General features: G+C 40.0%; 2 protein-coding genes across 12 annotated transcripts in view; both read left to right on the top strand.

Moving 5' to 3' along the window:
- NCOA7 (nuclear receptor coactivator 7) overlaps positions 1–8,618 on the top strand; it is a 91,787-nt gene extending 83,169 nt beyond the window's left edge. For 10 of the 11 annotated variants that reach the window (XM_051792143.1, XM_051792147.1, XM_051792141.1 and 7 more), the window contains 5 exons: positions 3,376–3,501; positions 3,910–4,062; positions 4,584–4,679; positions 5,351–5,424; positions 6,336–8,618. In XM_051792143.1, the coding sequence (XP_051648103.1) occupies positions 3,376–3,501; positions 3,910–4,062; positions 4,584–4,679; positions 5,351–5,424; positions 6,336–6,471 (585 nt within the window). In that variant the 3' untranslated portion in view covers positions 6,472–8,618. Of the gene's footprint in view, positions 1–779; positions 1,227–3,375; positions 3,502–3,909; positions 4,063–4,583; positions 4,680–5,350; positions 5,425–6,335 lie in introns of those variants that run through there. The other variant, XM_051792152.1, reaches the window with a different exon arrangement.
- Positions 8,619–10,851: 2,233 nt separating this feature from the next.
- On the top strand, positions 10,852–17,638 carry HINT3 (histidine triad nucleotide binding protein 3). Its single transcript, XM_051792310.1, has 5 exons — positions 10,852–11,069; positions 11,536–11,653; positions 12,940–13,009; positions 13,808–13,934; positions 15,886–17,638. Exons 1-5 carry the CDS (start codon positions 10,926–10,928, stop codon positions 15,931–15,933), a joined length of 507 nt encoding a protein of 168 aa, XP_051648270.1. The 5' UTR covers positions 10,852–10,925; the 3' UTR covers positions 15,934–17,638.
- Positions 17,639–18,243: the final 605 nt, after the last annotated feature.

Here is an 18,243-nt window from a genome sequence, read left to right as displayed (position 1 = left end):
GGTGGATATTGCTAAATTCTTATTGTATTTATATGCTACAAATACAACCTTAGAATGTATATATGCGCATAAACATCAACACAAACTCCTGTGTCCTGGTTGAAACTCAAATGTGGTGATGTGCCAGATCCTTTTTTCTTGGGTGCACCCAGCAATACTGTTTGAATATTGGCTCTAAGATGGATAAGTTTTATCCTTGGACTTTGGTTTTTTCATGAGGGGTCTTTGGCAATCTGTTTTAACCACTTGGCATGCATGTGCTTGTTATCTATCTGTTTCTTCTGCATACAAAGCCTAGTTTCTAAGGGAAATAAGCTTGAACACATTTTTAAAATTATATTTCTGAATGCTCAAACACTTGCTGTGCTAAGGATATGGGATAAATTTAAAAAGACAGATAATTCCCAAAGTGGGAAATATCTTTATGATGATTTAAAAAGTGATCTGCTTATATGTCTTAAACTTGTTTTCTTTAAATTCTACTGCCTTTTTTTTGAGCATTTTTATCTTCAAAGTGTGTTATACTGTTCAAAAATGGAGCTTGAGAGTGGGACTTGTCATTTGCAATGTAGCAGCCTCTAATCCCAAATAGCTTATATTTTTACACTTTTGTAGTTTCTTAATGTTGGTGCTTTGTGAACTGCAAGATGAGGGGAAAAAAAGCCTTTCTTGTTTTCTCAGAGCTGAGGGCAGTCATACATTGCACTAGATTTCACTGTTCAGTTATTTGCATGCCATTTTCATAAAACCAAAATGAAGGAGGAGAGCCAGTGATCCAAAGAACAGAGTTGGGAGAGATCTGGCCACACTAGGAGCTTGTATCTCATTGTTTTATTTAAATATGTATTGGGAACTGGAAACTGCTTCTAAAGGTGTGTTTCTTTTATTTGTAATATATTCAGGCTTTACCAATTTAAAGTAGGTCTGCCAGGAAATCTCTGTTGAATAAAGTCCAAATTTGGGCATGATGACTGTGGAAGTTTCACTCTCCCTTGCGGGGAAACAGAAAGTGTAATTGTAGAGAAGCATATAAGCAATTTTATCACAGCACCCCATGGCCAGTAGCTGTCTGTCGTGCTTGTGGGTTAGAACTCTTGCCACTAGAGCAGGGATAGAGTGGTGGATACTGCAAAATAAACTGCTAGATGATGAAACAGAGACAAATGCCTTTGAATATTCGAATTCTTTACTATGCCAGACCTGACCAGGAGGAACCTTTTGTGGAGGTATGTTGAACTGTGTCCCTGTTTGAGCAGTGTAGATCTGATGACAGCACTTCTGTCCTAGTAATAAATGTGCTCTGTACTCACATGGGGGGGCATTTCCACCTCAGGTAGCTGCTTTCTCAGACTTCTAAAATCTTTGAAAGATTTTGTAGATCCAATTTCTGTAGTGGTTTATTCGTTTCATCCATTTTTGCTTTTGTGTGGCCTTTAAATATCTGACCTTGCAGATCCCTCTTTTAGCAGTTGTTGACTAAACTTCATTCAAATGTGCAGTTCAGTTAGAGACTGAGTAGGTGCCCATGCAGAGAAGAGGAGGGGCTTGTTGGTCTCTGGAGTCAATTTGCAGTTTAAAACTGTGTTAATAGGTTTTCTAGAGTTGCCTGTCTTTGAATTTAGTCACGTTTTGCTACAGGTACCTGTTGCTGGTTGATTTACTGTGATACTTTTCCCCTACTCCTGGTGGGAGACTATTCCTAAAAGATAGTCTTCAAAAGTGGAGCTGTGTACTTTTGAATTAAGGTGAAAATTAAAAAAAAAAAGTGTTAATTAAAAAAAAAGGATAAAATAATGATCTTGGAGATGAGGAGAAAAGGCAAACCATTCAAAAAGTGAAAAAAGAACAAGGATAAAAGGAGAAAACCCATTTTCTTTTAACAGTTTGTTGTGGTGGTTTGGATTTGGTTTTTTTTTTAAGTTATCCTAATTTTGCAGTGCAAACCTTCCCTGAAATGGACCATATGAAAAATTTTCCAGCAAAGGATTCTCTGCTGTCTCAGAAGACCTAGGACTGGGCTGGAGGGGCAGGATAAGGCTGTACACCTCTTGCAGTATTGCAGTCAGGAATACCTGTAACCCCTCAGGGTGCAGGGTCACATATAACAGCATTAGTTCTGCAGGATGGATTTTTCCCTGTGATCCTTCTCTCTTCCGTTAGGTCTGTGTGCATTGGAGTGCCAGCACCTGGGTGCTCTGCTTGGCTCCAGGCATCTGCAGGTGAATGTGGGCTGGACATGCAGTGTATGTATTGCTCAAATCCCACCAGGGATGCTAGGTGTGACCAACAGGTTTTGTGACAGGCCTTGTGAACTCCTCACCAGTCCTGGTTGTCATGAAAACCCCCTTCTGTGCTTTGCAGTATGGTTAAATCCGCACCTGGAGTCAGTCCAGTGCATTTGCTTTCTTGCCTGGGGGGCAGGTGTGTGTAGGACCTCAGGCAAGTTCAAGCAGTGATCGTGAAGGTGCAGAATAGTTATGCAAAACTTGGTCCATATGTAACATGAAAGCTGCTTGGAAGCCTTATTGGCAGGGAGGGGCATAGCACTGTACTCTGCAGCCACATCTTGTGCTTCCTGCTCTTCTGTGGTGATATGCTCATGGAAGGAAAGGACGGTTTAAGGTTTCCTGTTTATTTTGTTGCTAGGCCTCCTTGCTTCCACTTTTCTTTCTCATCAGCTCCATCTCTGAGCTCTTGCTGTTGCTTCCTATGTGCTGTAGTGGCACCAGCCCCCAGGTAAAGCCCCGCTGCTGGGTACAACAGGCCTCATCCCATCTCCCACTGCTGTGAGGAGTTGAGGCTCCTGTCACTCGCAGAGCACCCTGAGCTGCACTGACGTCTTGGCAGCTTTTAAACTGTGCCTGGTGTTGTGCCCTCTGCTAGATGGGAGGCTGAGCACCCCAGCAGCAGCTTGTTGGGAGCCAGGACACTTGGACTGCTGCCACTGGGGGTTTAGGTGGTATCCTCCTCTCTGCAGTGAGCTCTGGGCATCGTGGGTGCTGCCAGCCTGGGAACTCCTGCTCCATGCCACACTTGGGATCCTGTTTGCTCCTCATGCCGTGTGGTGTTCAGAGTTTGCCCCATCTTTCTCAGCAAAGGAGTAGATAGAAGTTTCCAAAGAGCTGTTTGATCACTTCCAAGTAAGAATGTATTTTATGAAGACCTTGACTGTTGTTCTGTCAAAAAGGCACCTTACCAGTTAAGATGTTCCCCATTTGGTTAAGGCTGCCTGTGCTTGATATAACTATCCCATATGGTGGTTTTGCTCCACACAGTGTGACACCTGAGGAGTAAGTTTTAAATTAATTGGTTTCAACAGAGGATTGACAGTGTAAGAGCTATGCTTTAGGCTGGACACTTGTTCTATTGCCTCAGATCATTACTGTAGAAGAAGCCAAACGACGAAAGAGTGTTTGCAGTTACTATGAAGAAGAGGATGATGATACTTTGCCTATCTTAAAGCATCACAGTGCTCTCCTGGAGAACATGCACATAGAGCAGGTATGGCTAAAAAAACCTCAAGTTTTCTTGTTAGATGTGGTGCTGTCTCTGAGTGTGGGACATTCTGCCTGCTGGATGCAATGGCAATGCTTTTTTTTTCTGGAAAGTACGCAGCATGTTGGAGTGACCTTGTGCAAAGTCCAGTTTGCTGCAGCACTGGATCACCTGGAGAGCTTATTTTTGAGTTGTGATCTTGAGGACTGGCAACATTTTCAGTGCTTTCAACAAGTGATGAGAATGTAGGCAGTTGGGCTCAGATTACATGGCCATGTGGCAGAGAGTTAAGCTGCTGCTCCCTTGGCAGCCATTTTTTGGTTTGAAAGCCCCTGCAGAAAGGGAATAGCCTGGGGCACCATCTGTGAGCCAACCTGTTGATTGTGTAACCATTTCCCCCTGTTCATGGCCCAGCTTGCCCGGCGCTTGCCTGCACGAGTGCAGGGATATCCATGGCGCCTCGCATACAGCACACTGGAGCATGGGACTAGCTTGAAGACTCTGTACCGTAAATCAGCATCTCTTGACAGTCCTGTTCTCCTTGTCATCAAAGATATGGACAACCAGGTAAGGAGTGCTTGTTCTGCGGGGGTTGGACTGAAAGGGCAACATTATGAAAAGCAACCATTATGAAATGCTAGTCATACCATGAAGTGACATCATACCAAAATAAGACATTGGTGTTTTCTTTTGTATTTTCTACTGCTTAAACTAAACTTACAGAAGGAAAGTACTTCAGCACTAATAAAAGCTTAAGAATTACAATGAGTGCAATAGTGCCTTTGGTAGTATCTTCCTTAGGTATCTTAGTTAAGGAGCTGTCAGAAACAATGTCTCTGTGGAGGTCTCATTCTTCAGTAGCTCCTAGAGGTGGCAATCGTGTTGCCTTTGTTGTCATCTGGCTTTTAACTTGCAAGATACAAAAGATTTGGAGGAGTACTTGCTTATCTGGTGTACTTTACGAGTTGGTTCTTCTAACATGCAAATCAGCTGAGTTGTTCTTAGACAGTATTTTTAAAATGTTTGGGGTTTTTTCACTTTAATTTTGCACTGTCCACAAAAGTAGTTTAATCATTTTATTCCAACAGATATTTGGAGCATACGCTACACATCCCTTCAAGTTTAGTGACCACTACTATGGCACTGGTGAAACATTCCTCTACACATTCAGTCCACATTTCAAGGTAAGTGGATGTTCACTTTCTCAAATGAAATTTTTGGGTTCCCCTTTTGAAACATTTATGAGATTTTTATGAAGACAGCATATTTGAGTTTAGAAGATGTGCCAGCCGTTGATAAATGCAGTTACATTCATTGCTTCAATGCAATGCTTTAAGCAAAAGTGGCTATAATTAATTTAAGTGCTGAGAAGACAATCTATTATGGTGAGGAAGAGAGGGTTTTAAGTGGATTGAAGGTGGAAGCAGAGAGGAATTAAGGAGTGGACTGTCAAAGACACCGTGGAAGGCAGTGATATCAACAATAGGGTATAATTTTATGTGTGCTTAGAATCACAGTGGCAACAAACTAGAGATAAGAGTGATACTGAAATACCCCTTAATGCTTATGGCTTATGCATTTTTTTCATATTGAACACATTGTTCCTTTTTAACAGAATACCTGTTGCTTTAGAGAGGGAGGCAGAATTTAGAGAAGGATTAGTATGCCTTGTTCATAGTTTTAAATATATATTGATCCTTTACTTTCTACCTATTACCTCTTCCCCTTTCAAGAAAAAAGTAAAATAAAAGATGACTACACCATAAAGTACCTGCTAAGAGTAGGTACCTAAGAGTTTGAGAGCACAAGAATCTTCACAGTCCAAATATATTTGGTTTTTTTTCCCCCTCTTCAGGTATTCAAATGGAGTGGAGAGAATACCTACTTTATCAATGGAGATACTAGCTCTCTGGAGCTTGGAGGTGGCGGGTGAGTGAATGTTTGGTTTTCAAATCATGTGGCCAACTTTATTTTAAATGAGAATAGGGACAATGGTAGATGTAAGACAAACTTAGCAGTCAAGTATCTGAACTTTTAGCAGTAAAAAGTATGTAGTCTGTGTAGTGCAGATACCTCAGCAATCTGATTTCTGTTACAGACTAAGAGCAATTAAAGAGAGTGACTGATGTTAGCCAAGTAGGGTTTGTTGCAGTGTTGTTTTTTCGTTGGGTATTTTTTTAGCTAGAAAAAAATCCAGATGTTTTGGGTAGATACACCTCTTGCTGAAGAGGGTTGAAGGTAATCTTTAATGGCAATTTTGCCATCAGCTTCTAAGGTTTATCACATCGTCCTTATTAAGTTGTCATTATTCTGTTGATCCAGAGAGCAAGGATACAGACAGTGCATAGTCAGGTCGTGAGTTTGAGAGAGGTCAGTGGGTATGAAATCAAGGGCTAGGGCTCTGTGACTAACTAAAGCTTACTGCAGGTTGTACCATGGTAGCTCTGGGCATGGTTTGCATCGGGAGTGCATAAACTCCCTGCCTCCTCCTCCTAACCAGAAGGGGCTGTGTCCACATCCAGGCAGCCAAGGGAAGAACCCCAGCATCCATGCCCTGGTGTGAACCATAGCTGGCAGTGCAAACAGTGGAATGGCTCGAGGGGCTGTGGACCCTCTCAAGGTCCTGTGCACTGCTCCACTCACTGGTGCAAACAAAGCAAGGGGACTGCTCCGCAGGCTTCCTGGTGAGCGGTTTGCCATGACTGAGCTCTTCAAGTTTGGTCTAAGAGATCCTCAGAACTACCTAGATTTCTCCATATTGTTTCTTTGATTGTTTTTACAACTTTCAGTATTTTTACTGTTATAAATAACTCAAAATTTGTTGTGTGCTTCCTTTTTAGTGGCCGGTTTGGCTTATGGTTAGATGCAGATTTGTATCACGGGCGAAGCAATTCCTGCAGCACCTTCAATAATGACATCTTAACTAAGAAAGAAGATTTCATAATACAGGACGTAGAAGTATGGACATTTGAGTGAAATACTGACTGCCTTAAGGACTGGATCCATTAGGCACTTAAAAGCTAACTAGAAGGTGCAGGCTGCCTCACAATGTTACACGCTTTTTCCTCAAGTTTGTACCAGAGCATGACTGCGCAAAAAAACCCAACCGAACAACCCAAGAATAAAAGAATTGGTTTTGAGAGGCAGCAAGAGACGGAACAGTAAGAGATCACTCTGAAGTGTTTTTTACTGCCTCTTCCAACATGCCTCCCTTGAAGATATGATGCTTATGAAAACATTCATGGTGTATAAGTTGAAAACTTTTTATGTAACTGTGAAAAAAATCCTTTGGGAAAACTGTAACTATCTAGTACATTCCATGTGTATTTATGTTCAACATACAAATGCTGACCAAAAATAAAAAGTTACTTTACCAAAATCTACAGCATACTGTTTGCCATGGAAAAGAGTCAGAAACAGGTGTACACAGCACTTAAGGGAACATGTTTTTTAAATAATTTTATTTATTGTTATTGTATAGCAGATTTTTTTGTGAATATATTAGTTATGATTTTTTCTTTCCATGTTTCAAATCTCATTTTGATAAATAGTTGCTCTTGAGGTAGGTTTCTTATGCATTGACATTTATTCTGAATCAGTTTATTTGATTTTTGAAGTTAATTTTTATATTTTTATTTTGTAAATGAGATTTTGTTTTCATTATACCCTAATTTAGAGGGTTTTTTTTTCTGGCAGAAACACTTGAGTGCATAATTCTGTTTCATTTTCTTTTCCTGAAATGAGGGAGAAAGTGGATAGTGCTTCTTATTAACTCTGCTGTCACATTGCTGTTAATAGATTATTATTTTGGCAGTATGGAGACACTGGGCAAAGTGCCACGTGGTGTAGACTGCATCAGCTCTGTTGCAGTCCACAGAATTGGGCCGGCATGCTCTGAGCATCTGCCCTAGTATTATTTGACTGTTTACGAAAGACATTTTTAAAAGAGAATTGTTTTTCTGTGTAACCACCAAATGATTCAAAATAAGCCTCTCACTGTGCTTTTATGAGCATTTCTCTACAAATTTAAGAATTTGTTAAGGAGAAGATACAATGGAGATTTAGAGAAGAATGTTCTTTTCCTTGCAGGCCAGGTCACATTAGTGTAAAACTTGTTTTCTTAGTAATTACATACAATATTTCTTTTGCCCCAAAAAAGGCCCTTGAAGCAACAGGGTGGTTTAGGATTTGACAGGCAACTAAATAGTCTTGCTTGTTTTTAATGAGATGAAATTATACTCCCTGCCCGCCAAAGCTGAAAAGACTATAGTACAAAATGAAAATTTTGGTAAAAAGGGAGAGTGTGAGAGAAGACAGGCAATCTTCACTGTTTGCTAAGGAATTCTGCTTTGCCATTAAGCTGTGGTTTTGTTTACACAGTTCAGGCCTAACCAACATTAGGATGCTGTCCTGCCCTTAGATTTGAATGTGTCATTGTCCTGAGAAAGGCAGGTTTTAGAAACAGTAGCGTGCATTAAAACAGTACAATCTAATTTTGGAATATTAATAACTGAGTAATACAACTCAGTTTAGTTACTGCTCTTTCCTTTTTGAATGGATTAAATAAAAAAAAAAGCCAGGTGTTTTTTTTTTTTTGAAAAGCATTTCTAAATCTTAATCCTGCACAGAAATTTCACTGTCTAAAAAACCAGTGCTATATACGGTAAGCCTGTATCACACTGCACGTGAACTTTTCACACTCCCTTTCTATATGGTTGGTCTACTACAGCCATAAATAAAGTTCTTATTGGTAATGCTTTAAAAGATTTTGGAAGTTGCTAACAGCATAATGCTTTGAAGATACCCAGAATATTTAACACTGTTTGCTCTTTTAAATGGTGGCAGACTACTTAATAGTTAAAAAAAAACCAAAAAATTAACAGAAAACCCCCACAACAACCAAAACTAGACCAACTAAGTTCAACATTTTACATACATTTCACTATGGCAACCTACAACTTACTCCATTATATTATCTTGTCAGAGCATATCTAAACGCTGTGGTCTTATTCAAAACAGTGTTGTTCAATCAAAATTCTGTGACCCTTGAACTATGAATATTGAATATATGTAATGCAGTGCTATCACAATATTTTCAATAAAGGAATTTATGCATTCAGAAACTTGTTACAACTGCTTTCTCTTTTATTCACAAACTTTAGAACATTTTAAAGATTAAAGGATGCAGTTTAAGTTACAGGCTATGCTGACAAATACCTGTGCCTCCTCATAAAAAGAGAATTTCAGCAATACCATCTTTTAGAAACACAGGTAAGGAGATTGGACCTTTCGGTTGAATTGGTTTGGGCTTTGAGGTTTTTCTGTGTGTGTATAGTATGGTATGTCCTAAAAGAGAGCTGTGTTTTGAGTTCACTCGGAGATAGACTGACAAAGGGCTAAGAAATACCAGTAAACAGTTAAACAATTAACTTAGTAGTTCTTGCTGCTACTATCAGCAGTAGGGAATGACATGTATTCCCTCATCATTTTTGACCAACCTGTTCCTAGAAGTCATAAGTCCATGTAAATCATTATTGTATGCACCCTTTTCATATTTTCAAAGTGTTTATGTATTTTTATTTCTGCTCAAGCAAGACAAAGGCATACAACATCTTAAAAGTACTTGCTTCTTGGGTTTTATTGTTTTTTACTGTATACAGAAGTGGCTTTAAGAGAAAACAAACTACGCTTATGTGTGCAATGGAACAAGTGTGCTGTGAGCCTTGCTTTGAGGGAAATGCATTAACGACTCTCTTAAAGTAATTGGAAAATTACACTAGTAATTTTTCTCTCAGGTAAAACAAAAGCTTGTTCTTGCAATATCAAGCATGTGCTTTAGTGCTACTTGGATAAAGATTTTTGATTAGGGATGGTGCGAAAATGTGCACTCAATAAGGCTTGTCATTACTCAGGTAAGTGCAGATGTTTTGATACTGGTTTCAGTATCAAATAATGTGCACTCAATAAGGCTTGTCATTACTCAGGTAAGTGCAGATGTTTTATTTGATACTGGTTTCAGTATCAGAATAATTCTCATTTGTAAACTTTAAAGATTTCATTTGCCTGTTTGAAGCAGAGAAAAGGAGCAGGTTAAGACATTGCAAAGGAATGCCCAGCACTCTGCAGGTTGGCGAATCTGGCAAATGAGTTGCTTCAGGTAGAATAGCTAACCGTGTCCTGTTTGTACAGGCACAGCTTGCTGGCCCTAAAAAAATATGCATTTTTGAAAAATCTCAGTCTAAATTTTTCATCTCGTTACCTTTTCAAACACTATATCCTGTCATCGGTGGGACAAGTACTTTATGCCTTTTGGGCTGCATGAAGAATACAAACATTGAAATTCCACAGTCAGTTGATTCTGCAGCAGTGCAAACAATTTAAAATACAAGTTATTAAGAAAACATTTTTAGAAATTGAAAGATAACTACCACTTACAAATACTTCTGTTAGCTTTGGAAGCAGTTGATAGGATGAGGGTGGTGAGGCACTGGCAAAGCTTGCCCAGAGACGCCATGGATGCCTTGTCCCTGGAAGTGCTCAAGGCCAGGTTGGATGGGGTTTGGAGCAGCCTGGTCCAGTCGAAGGTGCCCCTGCCCATGGCAGGGGTTGGGGGGAGGGGATGTGGAACTAGATGAGCTTTAAAGTCCTTTCCAACTCAAACCATTCTATGAAATATCTCACTTTGACTGTGAATTAGTGTAGCTGTTGTGAGCAGGCAACAATTTCAGGGCTGTCAGTTTATGCAGTTAGAACATCAGACTTTAGCCGTCTTTGGTAGGGGCATAGAAAAAAACCCCATAGGCTCAATTGGAAAAATCTCTGGAATTATACTAGTGATCCTGAACTGATTGCAACAGAGCTGAGTTGGTATTTTAAGATTATTTTTGCATAAATATAAATCTAAGTAAGCTTAGTATAACTCTTGAAATATAGGGGCAAAATGCCTAAATTTCTCTTAAGACTTTTCATGTTTTGTATTGATCAAGGAATTGCTGGACAAAACTTTCAGATGAGTAAGTGTAGACAGATCCAGTGCCATAAGCACTTTCTATCTGCCCTTTTTACTGTGGAATTGATTTCTTTTATTTTTTATTCCTGGCAGTTCGGCTTTAATGACCTCAGAGTGCAATCACTTGATTTTATTCCCAGTCTGTACCTTTTTTTTTATTTTTCAGTGAAAACTTCACTGAATTGAGCAGACTTCATGCGTTTCTGCCGATGGTGCGGAGGTGTCACTCGGCGTGCGGCTGGAGGCCTGACGCAGAGCCCCGGGGAAGCTCAGGATTGTGCCCCCTGGAAGAGCGGCCCCTGTTCCCAGTGACTCCGGGGGTACCGGCGCTCCTCCCTCGGCGGGCGGGGCGCAGGCGCGGCCGCGGGAGGCGGCGGGAGAGGACCGGGAACGGGAGCGGACCGGGAACGGGATCGGGGCCATGGCCGAGGAGGAGGCCGCGGGTGCAGCCGCCGCCGCCCAGGGGAGCGAAGCCGGGAATGGCGGCGGCGGCTACGACGGGAAGTGCGTGTTCTGCAGGATCGCCCGCCGGGAGGAGCCGGGCACGGCGCTGCTCCCCTGCGAGGTGGGTGAGGGACACCGGTGCCAGCGCGGCCTCCATCCTTCCATCCTTCCATCCTTCCCACCTCCTCCTGCCCTCCCTCGGGCGGTGCCAGGCGGCCGCCTGGCGAGGGGGTCGCGTTCAGAGGCGGGGCGGGTGCGCGGCAGCCCTGAGGGTCGTCGGCTCCTACACGTGGACATGGGGGTGAAACATCGATCGGATGGAAAACGCTGTGCCTTCCGTAAGTGTTGGCACAGCAGCCGTGAAGCTGGCACCGAGGACTCCTGACTGCAGGAGGTCAGGACATCGGGCTTTTAGGCTGGCTCCAAAAATCTCAAGGTTTTTTTCTAGTTACTTCAGCTGTGACATTAGATATTTTTAGATTTTTTAGTTTGGTATTGTTGTTGATATGGGAAGGATGGACTTTCTTGCCAACTCTTCGCCAGTATCCTCATCCTAATCGATTTAATATGTTTACATCCTTTTTTAGTATGAAGACCTTGTTTGCTTTAGAGATAGGAAACCTGGTGCCCCGCACCACTACCTGGTCGTGCCTGTGAAGCACATGGGAAACTGCAAAACATTGAAGGCAGAGCACATACCTCTAGGTAAGGCTCTAAGTGTGTGTTTAAGCTAAGGGAAAATAATTTTTCACAGCCTCAGATAGTGAGTTCTGAAGTAAATTACACCTTTAAACACTATTTGTAAACACGGAAATAGTTGATGTGAGTGTAGGTAGGGACTTACTCTTCCTGGGAACTTCCATGTGCTGTTCTGGAATGGCACATTTTTTTTTGCAATTCTGTAAAAACACTGCACTAGTGCATGAAGCCTCTTATGCTTGCGTGGAGTACAGATGCCTCTGCACTTTGTTGGAACTGCAACTTTATTATTAAAGCATTTATGTGCTGTTTCGTTGTGTTTCCTTAAATATATATGCAATTTTAAATTATATGAAAAATTTAATAGAAGAATTTTATGAAATGTATACTTCGAAATAAGTGCTGCATTTTTCAGAAAAAAGGGAGTGATAGATGAAAAGGGGAAATGCTGTTCCAATAAACTTTAAAAAATTTTGAAAAAATAAAATTCTAAAATGTTGAAGCTATGATTTATTGTTGCCAGGCTTCTTTTTTCTTAGGAAAACATTGTCCTGGAATTTGTTTCACAAGATATGCCTAGCTAAATGTGTTGAGTAACAGAAGAAACTACAGCCATACATGCATGAAGAGATTCCATCTTAGGGAAATATACAGGTGATGCAAGAAAATAGTTTCAGTGGTATTTTGCAAATCTTGCATCACTAGCGGTATTTCTCTTCTAAACATAGGGTGATTTTCTCCAGAAAAAAACCTTTTGTGTGTGTTTGAATTGAAGACAATTCCTTTGACTTTTACATTGAGTTTTTGTATTGGAGTTGCTGCATTTTTTAGTGATAGAGTAATGGAATTTTGTCCTAGTAATAAGTAGGACTAAACATTTTATTTTAATTTGTGTACTGTCTCTGAGACTTACAGCAGGCTGCACAGGACCTGGAGATCAAAGTCCCGTACCTGTATAGAGGTACAACACTGGAATTAGTGTAAACGTCAGCATTCTGACCAATCAGTATTTGTTGTGGTTTTTTAATAAGGATGTGATGATAGCATGGCTTTGGCCAAAGTCCTTAGAATAATACCATACTTAAAATTATCACTAATGTGGAAATTGGTAACAGTGGCAATTTTTCAGTCAGTCATTGCACGCACTCTCTTGGTTGTCTTTGTTTGATTAGGAGTAGTTACAGTGTTTATATTTTGAAAAACCCTTGTTTGTAATCTCAATGTTATTAGTCTGTTGAAGTTAATATTCTGAAGAATACCTTGTTCAAATCAAATTTATTTGTGTTTAACAGTGAAGAGAATGATGGAAGTTGGAAAATCTGTCCTCCAGAAAAATAATTTTAGTGACTTGAATGATGTAAGGTATGTAATGGAAACCTTCTGTCTACTGAGCATGGTTTTTTACTTTTACTTAACTTTAAAATGTTTTTTCAGAAATGGTGGCAAAAACTGCAGTAGGATTTATTGAAGAAATTGGGTCTATGTTCACTTATCGCATGACTTCTCAAGTAGAATCTGCTGGCATTGAATATTAACTTTTTGTCTGATAGAATTCCAGCACAGATTGCATTCCAGCTCTGAGATTCTTTAACAACCATATCTTGGAATAGGGAGGGCACTTCAAACAACTTACCTAAAAGGCTGCTTTCTCTTTATATGCCGAGAGTATGCTCTAAATCCTAGATGCTAGAAGAGAGGTATAACTTTGTCCTATTCAAGGGCACTGCACTGTGTTTCAGTCATACCTGCATTCATTTCTTTCAGTGCTGGACCTTGTAGTTTAAGGCAGTGCATTTGATGGCTGAAGTAAACCATAACATAATTTAAAAAGTACAGAGAAATAAGGAGATGGGCCTTCATGATTAAAATTGATAGTTGGTTTTCCAGCTGAAAACTTGATAGGATACATTTAAATACTTGTTCTTGTTTCTTTTTTAAAAAAATGTATCTTAAATACAGAGATGTGAGGGAGGAGGTTAATGGGTTTTTGAAAAGTTTTTTTTGTGATATAATGAAAAGGCATATTTTTGTTCTTGCCTTTATGTACAAGAAAAATGGGATGAGTTGTGAATTCCATTATCATGTTAAATAACCTGCAATGTTCCACTTCTTCCTGAATTAACATCACTAATATCTTTTACTTCTTTTCCTTTTCTAAAGAATGGGTTTTCACTGGCCTCCATTCTGCTCAATATCCCACTTGCATCTTCATGTCCTGGCCCCAGCCAGTCAGCTAGGATTCTTATCCAGGCTGTATTACAGAATCAATTCCTACTGGTTTATAACGGTGAGTGTAATGCACATGAGCTTTTTGATAGGCTTTCAGTTGCAAGCTGAAAATGTGATGTCTTTCTAACCTTTTAACTTTGACCAATGATTTTTGTTGTTACTATAGTTCTTAATCATGTATATTTTGCATGAACCACTTGAGAAAAACATAATAGCATAAACATTAAGGTTTTTACCTATTACAGGGAATGGAGTGCTAGTAACAGTATAGTACTTCTGGATCTTACGTGAAGCTCAGGTTCTGAGATATGCTTCTGTGGACACTTTGTAAATATTTGGGGTTTAATTTAAAAGATTAATTTAAAGGTTATATTCAAATGTGATGGACTGTTTTGTACATATTCTGGTTCATCCAGTGTAGGTGAAAACATATCCACCTAATGATTGCATTTATCAGTTCATCTTGTCGTCTTTAGACTAAAACAAGTGTCTGCTTTACAAAAATGTTGTTTGTACTGATTTGTGTCAGTTTTTGCTGATTTATGCCAGTAGAGATAAGCAGTGAAAGTGAACAGGCACTGACTAAAGCACTTTGAAAATCTCTCTCTTGGGATCTAAAGCTCACTCTCACTGCTTTGATACAGCAAAGCACCTATCCTTGCGATGTAGCTGCAGCATCCTGGTATAATTACACAGCCCCAAATTAAAGTTGCTGAAAAATGTCTGTCTCATCTAAAGAATATAGACAGCCTCTTACAAAAGAGAAGAAACTTGGCTTCTTCACAGTGGTACCTCGCTGAAGATCTCAGCTTAAAAAAAGCAGATGAGTCTGCTGTGTTGTTGAGGATCTTACAAATATTTGGCCCTAAAATAAGTATAGTTGTGTAGTTTTAGTGCTTATTATCTTGGATTAGTTCAGGGAGATCTGTATGAAGTCTGGTTATTCAATATGAATGCACTTTAAAAGGTATTTTGCCCCGTTGTCAAGTTGAAAAATGTTCCTGGGTTGGTGCTGGGTTTGGTTTGATTTTGGGTTTTTTTAATTATAGTGTCTTGAATGTAGTACTTGTCTCAGAATGCAAATCAGGATTCAGATAACTTCATTTTCAGTTGCTCCATCTTTTATATAGCTTCATTTACTGCAAAAAACCCACAGTAACTACTGAAGTCCTGTTAAGTTCCTACTCTAAGTAGCTGATTGCATTTTTACTGTGTGTGTTTAAAATATGCCAAACTTAAACTTTTCACCTTTTAATGTAGTTCCTTTGGAGATCTCAATAAAACCTCAAGCACTAGCTCAAATTAAAAGTTTAATTCGGTAGGACTGTCAAAAAAAGGAAAGACTGACAGTAAACTCATCTATTTCAGAAGTGCCTGTGGGCTCAATTTGGCTTGGTTGTTGGCAGACTTCCTCCTGCCCTGAGCCTTTCTGAGGGCTTGGTGAGCTGGTGCTGTTAGTGTACAAAACACAGCTGTCCCAGATGTGATATGATGAGAAAAGCCATATAATGAGAAAAGCACATATGAGTGTAGTGACAGGACCAAAGAATGATGTGTATCTCGTGACATGAACCACATACACAGACACCCCCAACCTCTCAGCGTCGTATTTAGCTGGTGTGCAGCTTGCTGGGTGATGAGAGCTCACAACACTCTGCTCTGGAGCGTCTCACAGCAAATCCCAGGTCTCACCACTTGGTTGTTATGAGCACTGTTTTCTTCTGAGGTCTTTAAATTCACAGTGCTTTAATAGATCTGCCATTTATTTGCTCCAGCATCCTCTGACTTCCATAGGTTATGTTAACTCTTCTGATCACAGTGTGGGAGTGTGATAGAAACTGTGAGAGTCTGCTGTTGAAAGCAATTGTTGTATTCTGCTTCTGTTGTATGCTCTGTCTGTAAAAGTACAAAGTAAATGCTCTGTCAGCGTCACGGTTTTTAAAATGGAATTTTCGGTAAACTGAAGGCCCACGGTGTAGTTAAAACATTGCTTTCTCTCTCTCTCCTAGGCCGAACAGCTGATTGAGAGACTGCAAAGTGAAAATGCTGCCAGCTGAAAACTTGTGTCATTAGCCAGTTTGTCTTTGAGCTCTGATTTAAGGTTGCAGAGTTTGATGTTGCCAATAATATTCCAGGATAAAAAAAGCTTTAGTTCCTTATGAGGAAAGGCACAAAGGTTTTGTAATGCCAACCTTATTTTTCTTTGGATACTTCAGTCTGTATACTTCTCTCGCAATAGCTCAGTGTATTTTAATTATAATTTTATATTTGTGTATATACATGCATAATATATGCACACACACTTGCACACAGGCAAAGAACTTTTCCTAATGAAAGGCAGGGTATAGTCATGGAATGTACTGCAGCTAAGGCAACAAGTTACAACTAACAGCATGTACATGGTGCCAGAGGGAGTATTTCTTGCGAAATCAAGCTTTTATTTTCGGGATGCATTGTTCTGGAATTGCAGGTAACATTAAGATATTTAAGTTCCCATCTACATTTGTATGATATGGTAGTTATGCCTAGTTATTAGTAGGTGCATTGCTGAAAGTCCATTACTTTCTGGTGCTAAAACACTTCAATGTTACCTGGCTTGTTTGCATCACGATGACATAGTAAATGCCAATACAATATGTGCCCAAGATGTGATAATGCCATATAACATTGAATAAAGTTTATGTGTAAGTGGTTGTATGTTGGACTTAAACGGGTTTTTTTCCCTCTAATATGCACAATGTTTGAAAGTAGTTATCGTATGTTTACAAAAAAAGCGAAGAGTTCAGAGGAGTGGATTTAATACATTGCTCTTCTGATGGCAGTAGATACAAAAATCCAAATTTTCTGATATTGTTCTCACTGGAAGTTCCTTGGAGATTACTAATGCCTTGGCTGAATTTGGATTCTAAGTGAAGTCATAATAGAAACAGGTCTTTAGTGCAGTAAGTATGTGGCAGGCTTACATAAGAGCAATGTGATTTGAATTTGGGATAGCAGGGACTCAGCCCAAAACTGGAAAACTCAATTGTTGAGTTGCTTAAGGAACCTGCTGAACATCTGCCATTGCTGTATGACTCTAATTGGGAATGCCAGCACTTTGTTTTTCAATACCATAATAAGGCAGACTGTTTGGAAAGTTAAAACTCTAGAAAACATGGAGTGGATTTTCTTTGTTCACAGAGCGTGTCTTGGTGTCAAACTAACCAAGTGCCCTTACCTGATGCATTTAGATGCAGCTGAGGTGATGATGTCTGTTCCACCTGCAAGCTTCCCTGAATATAATATTCTGTGTTTTCCACGTATCCAGCACCTGTTGCCTTGGTGATACGATGTATTGTAATATTCTTACAGTACTTAAGGGAGTTCCCAGCAGTCTGAAGAACAGCATTTTCTACCTGGAAGAGTTTACGCCTCTCTATTTGTAAGATCTTCTTCCTAATGTCTTGTTATTCTTATTAGTGGGCACTTATATGTAATTTGCAGCCCTTTAGGCTTTTTGTTTCTAACATTTGGTAGGAAAAGTGTGACTTAAAGCCACTGAACTTTACTTCTGTGCAATAGATGAGGGGTTTTGAGCTGGCTTCTAGCTTTGGGAAATACCCAAACATTAAGGTCTTTCAAGAGTTAATACTGTGCATGTGTTCTGATTTGTAATTAATTTATGTAACTGTACTTAACTGTGACATGTAATATTTAAAGTACCAACATGAACTGTTGTCAAAAAGGATTAATAAACAGAATAAATGCTAATCTTGGAATGATCTTCCAGTGCAATGGAATAGTTGACTGGGGGGTTGACCCTAGATAGCCCTTTGCTCACTCTTCACCCTTGACCCCAGCAAGATGGGAGAACAGAAAGAGCAAAATGAGAAAACTCATGGGTTGAGATAAAAGCAGTTTAATGTGTGAAGGAAACTGGAAGAAGAAAGCCAAGGTGTGCAATGCAAAGGTAATCCTCCCATGACCTCCCACAAGTAGGGCAGTAGCAATCCCCCCACCTCCCCGCCAAAAAAAAAGCCCTCTCCTCAGCTTTTATTGCTGAGCAGACATTACATGGCACAGAATATCCCTGCTGGCCAGTCGGTGTCAGGTGTGCAGGTTGTGCCCACTACACACTTTTTGCTCACTGGAGAGGGCAGAGCAGAAAAAAGAGAAGGCCTTGGTGCTGTGCACGCACTGCTCAGCAATCGCCAGAACACTGCTGTGTTACCAACACTGTTCCAGTCAAACCCAAAACGTGGGCTGCTCTGAAGAAAGTCACCTCTGTCCCAGCTAGACTCAGTATGCTGGCAAACGTACACAAAAGCAAAAAGGTCAAGTTTTATATCTTAACTTTTGAGAAGGGTTGCACAAATGATGATAAGACT

The sequence above is a fragment of the Manacus candei genome, unplaced genomic scaffold, assembly GCF_025592945.1.
Source record: "Manacus candei isolate 608988 ecotype Guabito, Panama unplaced genomic scaffold, ASM2559294v1 h1tg000034l, whole genome shotgun sequence".
Classification (NCBI taxonomy): domain Eukaryota; kingdom Metazoa; phylum Chordata; class Aves; order Passeriformes; family Pipridae; genus Manacus; species Manacus candei.
Note: the sequence above shows the minus strand (reverse complement) of the source record. Positions and strands in the feature narration are given on the sequence as shown.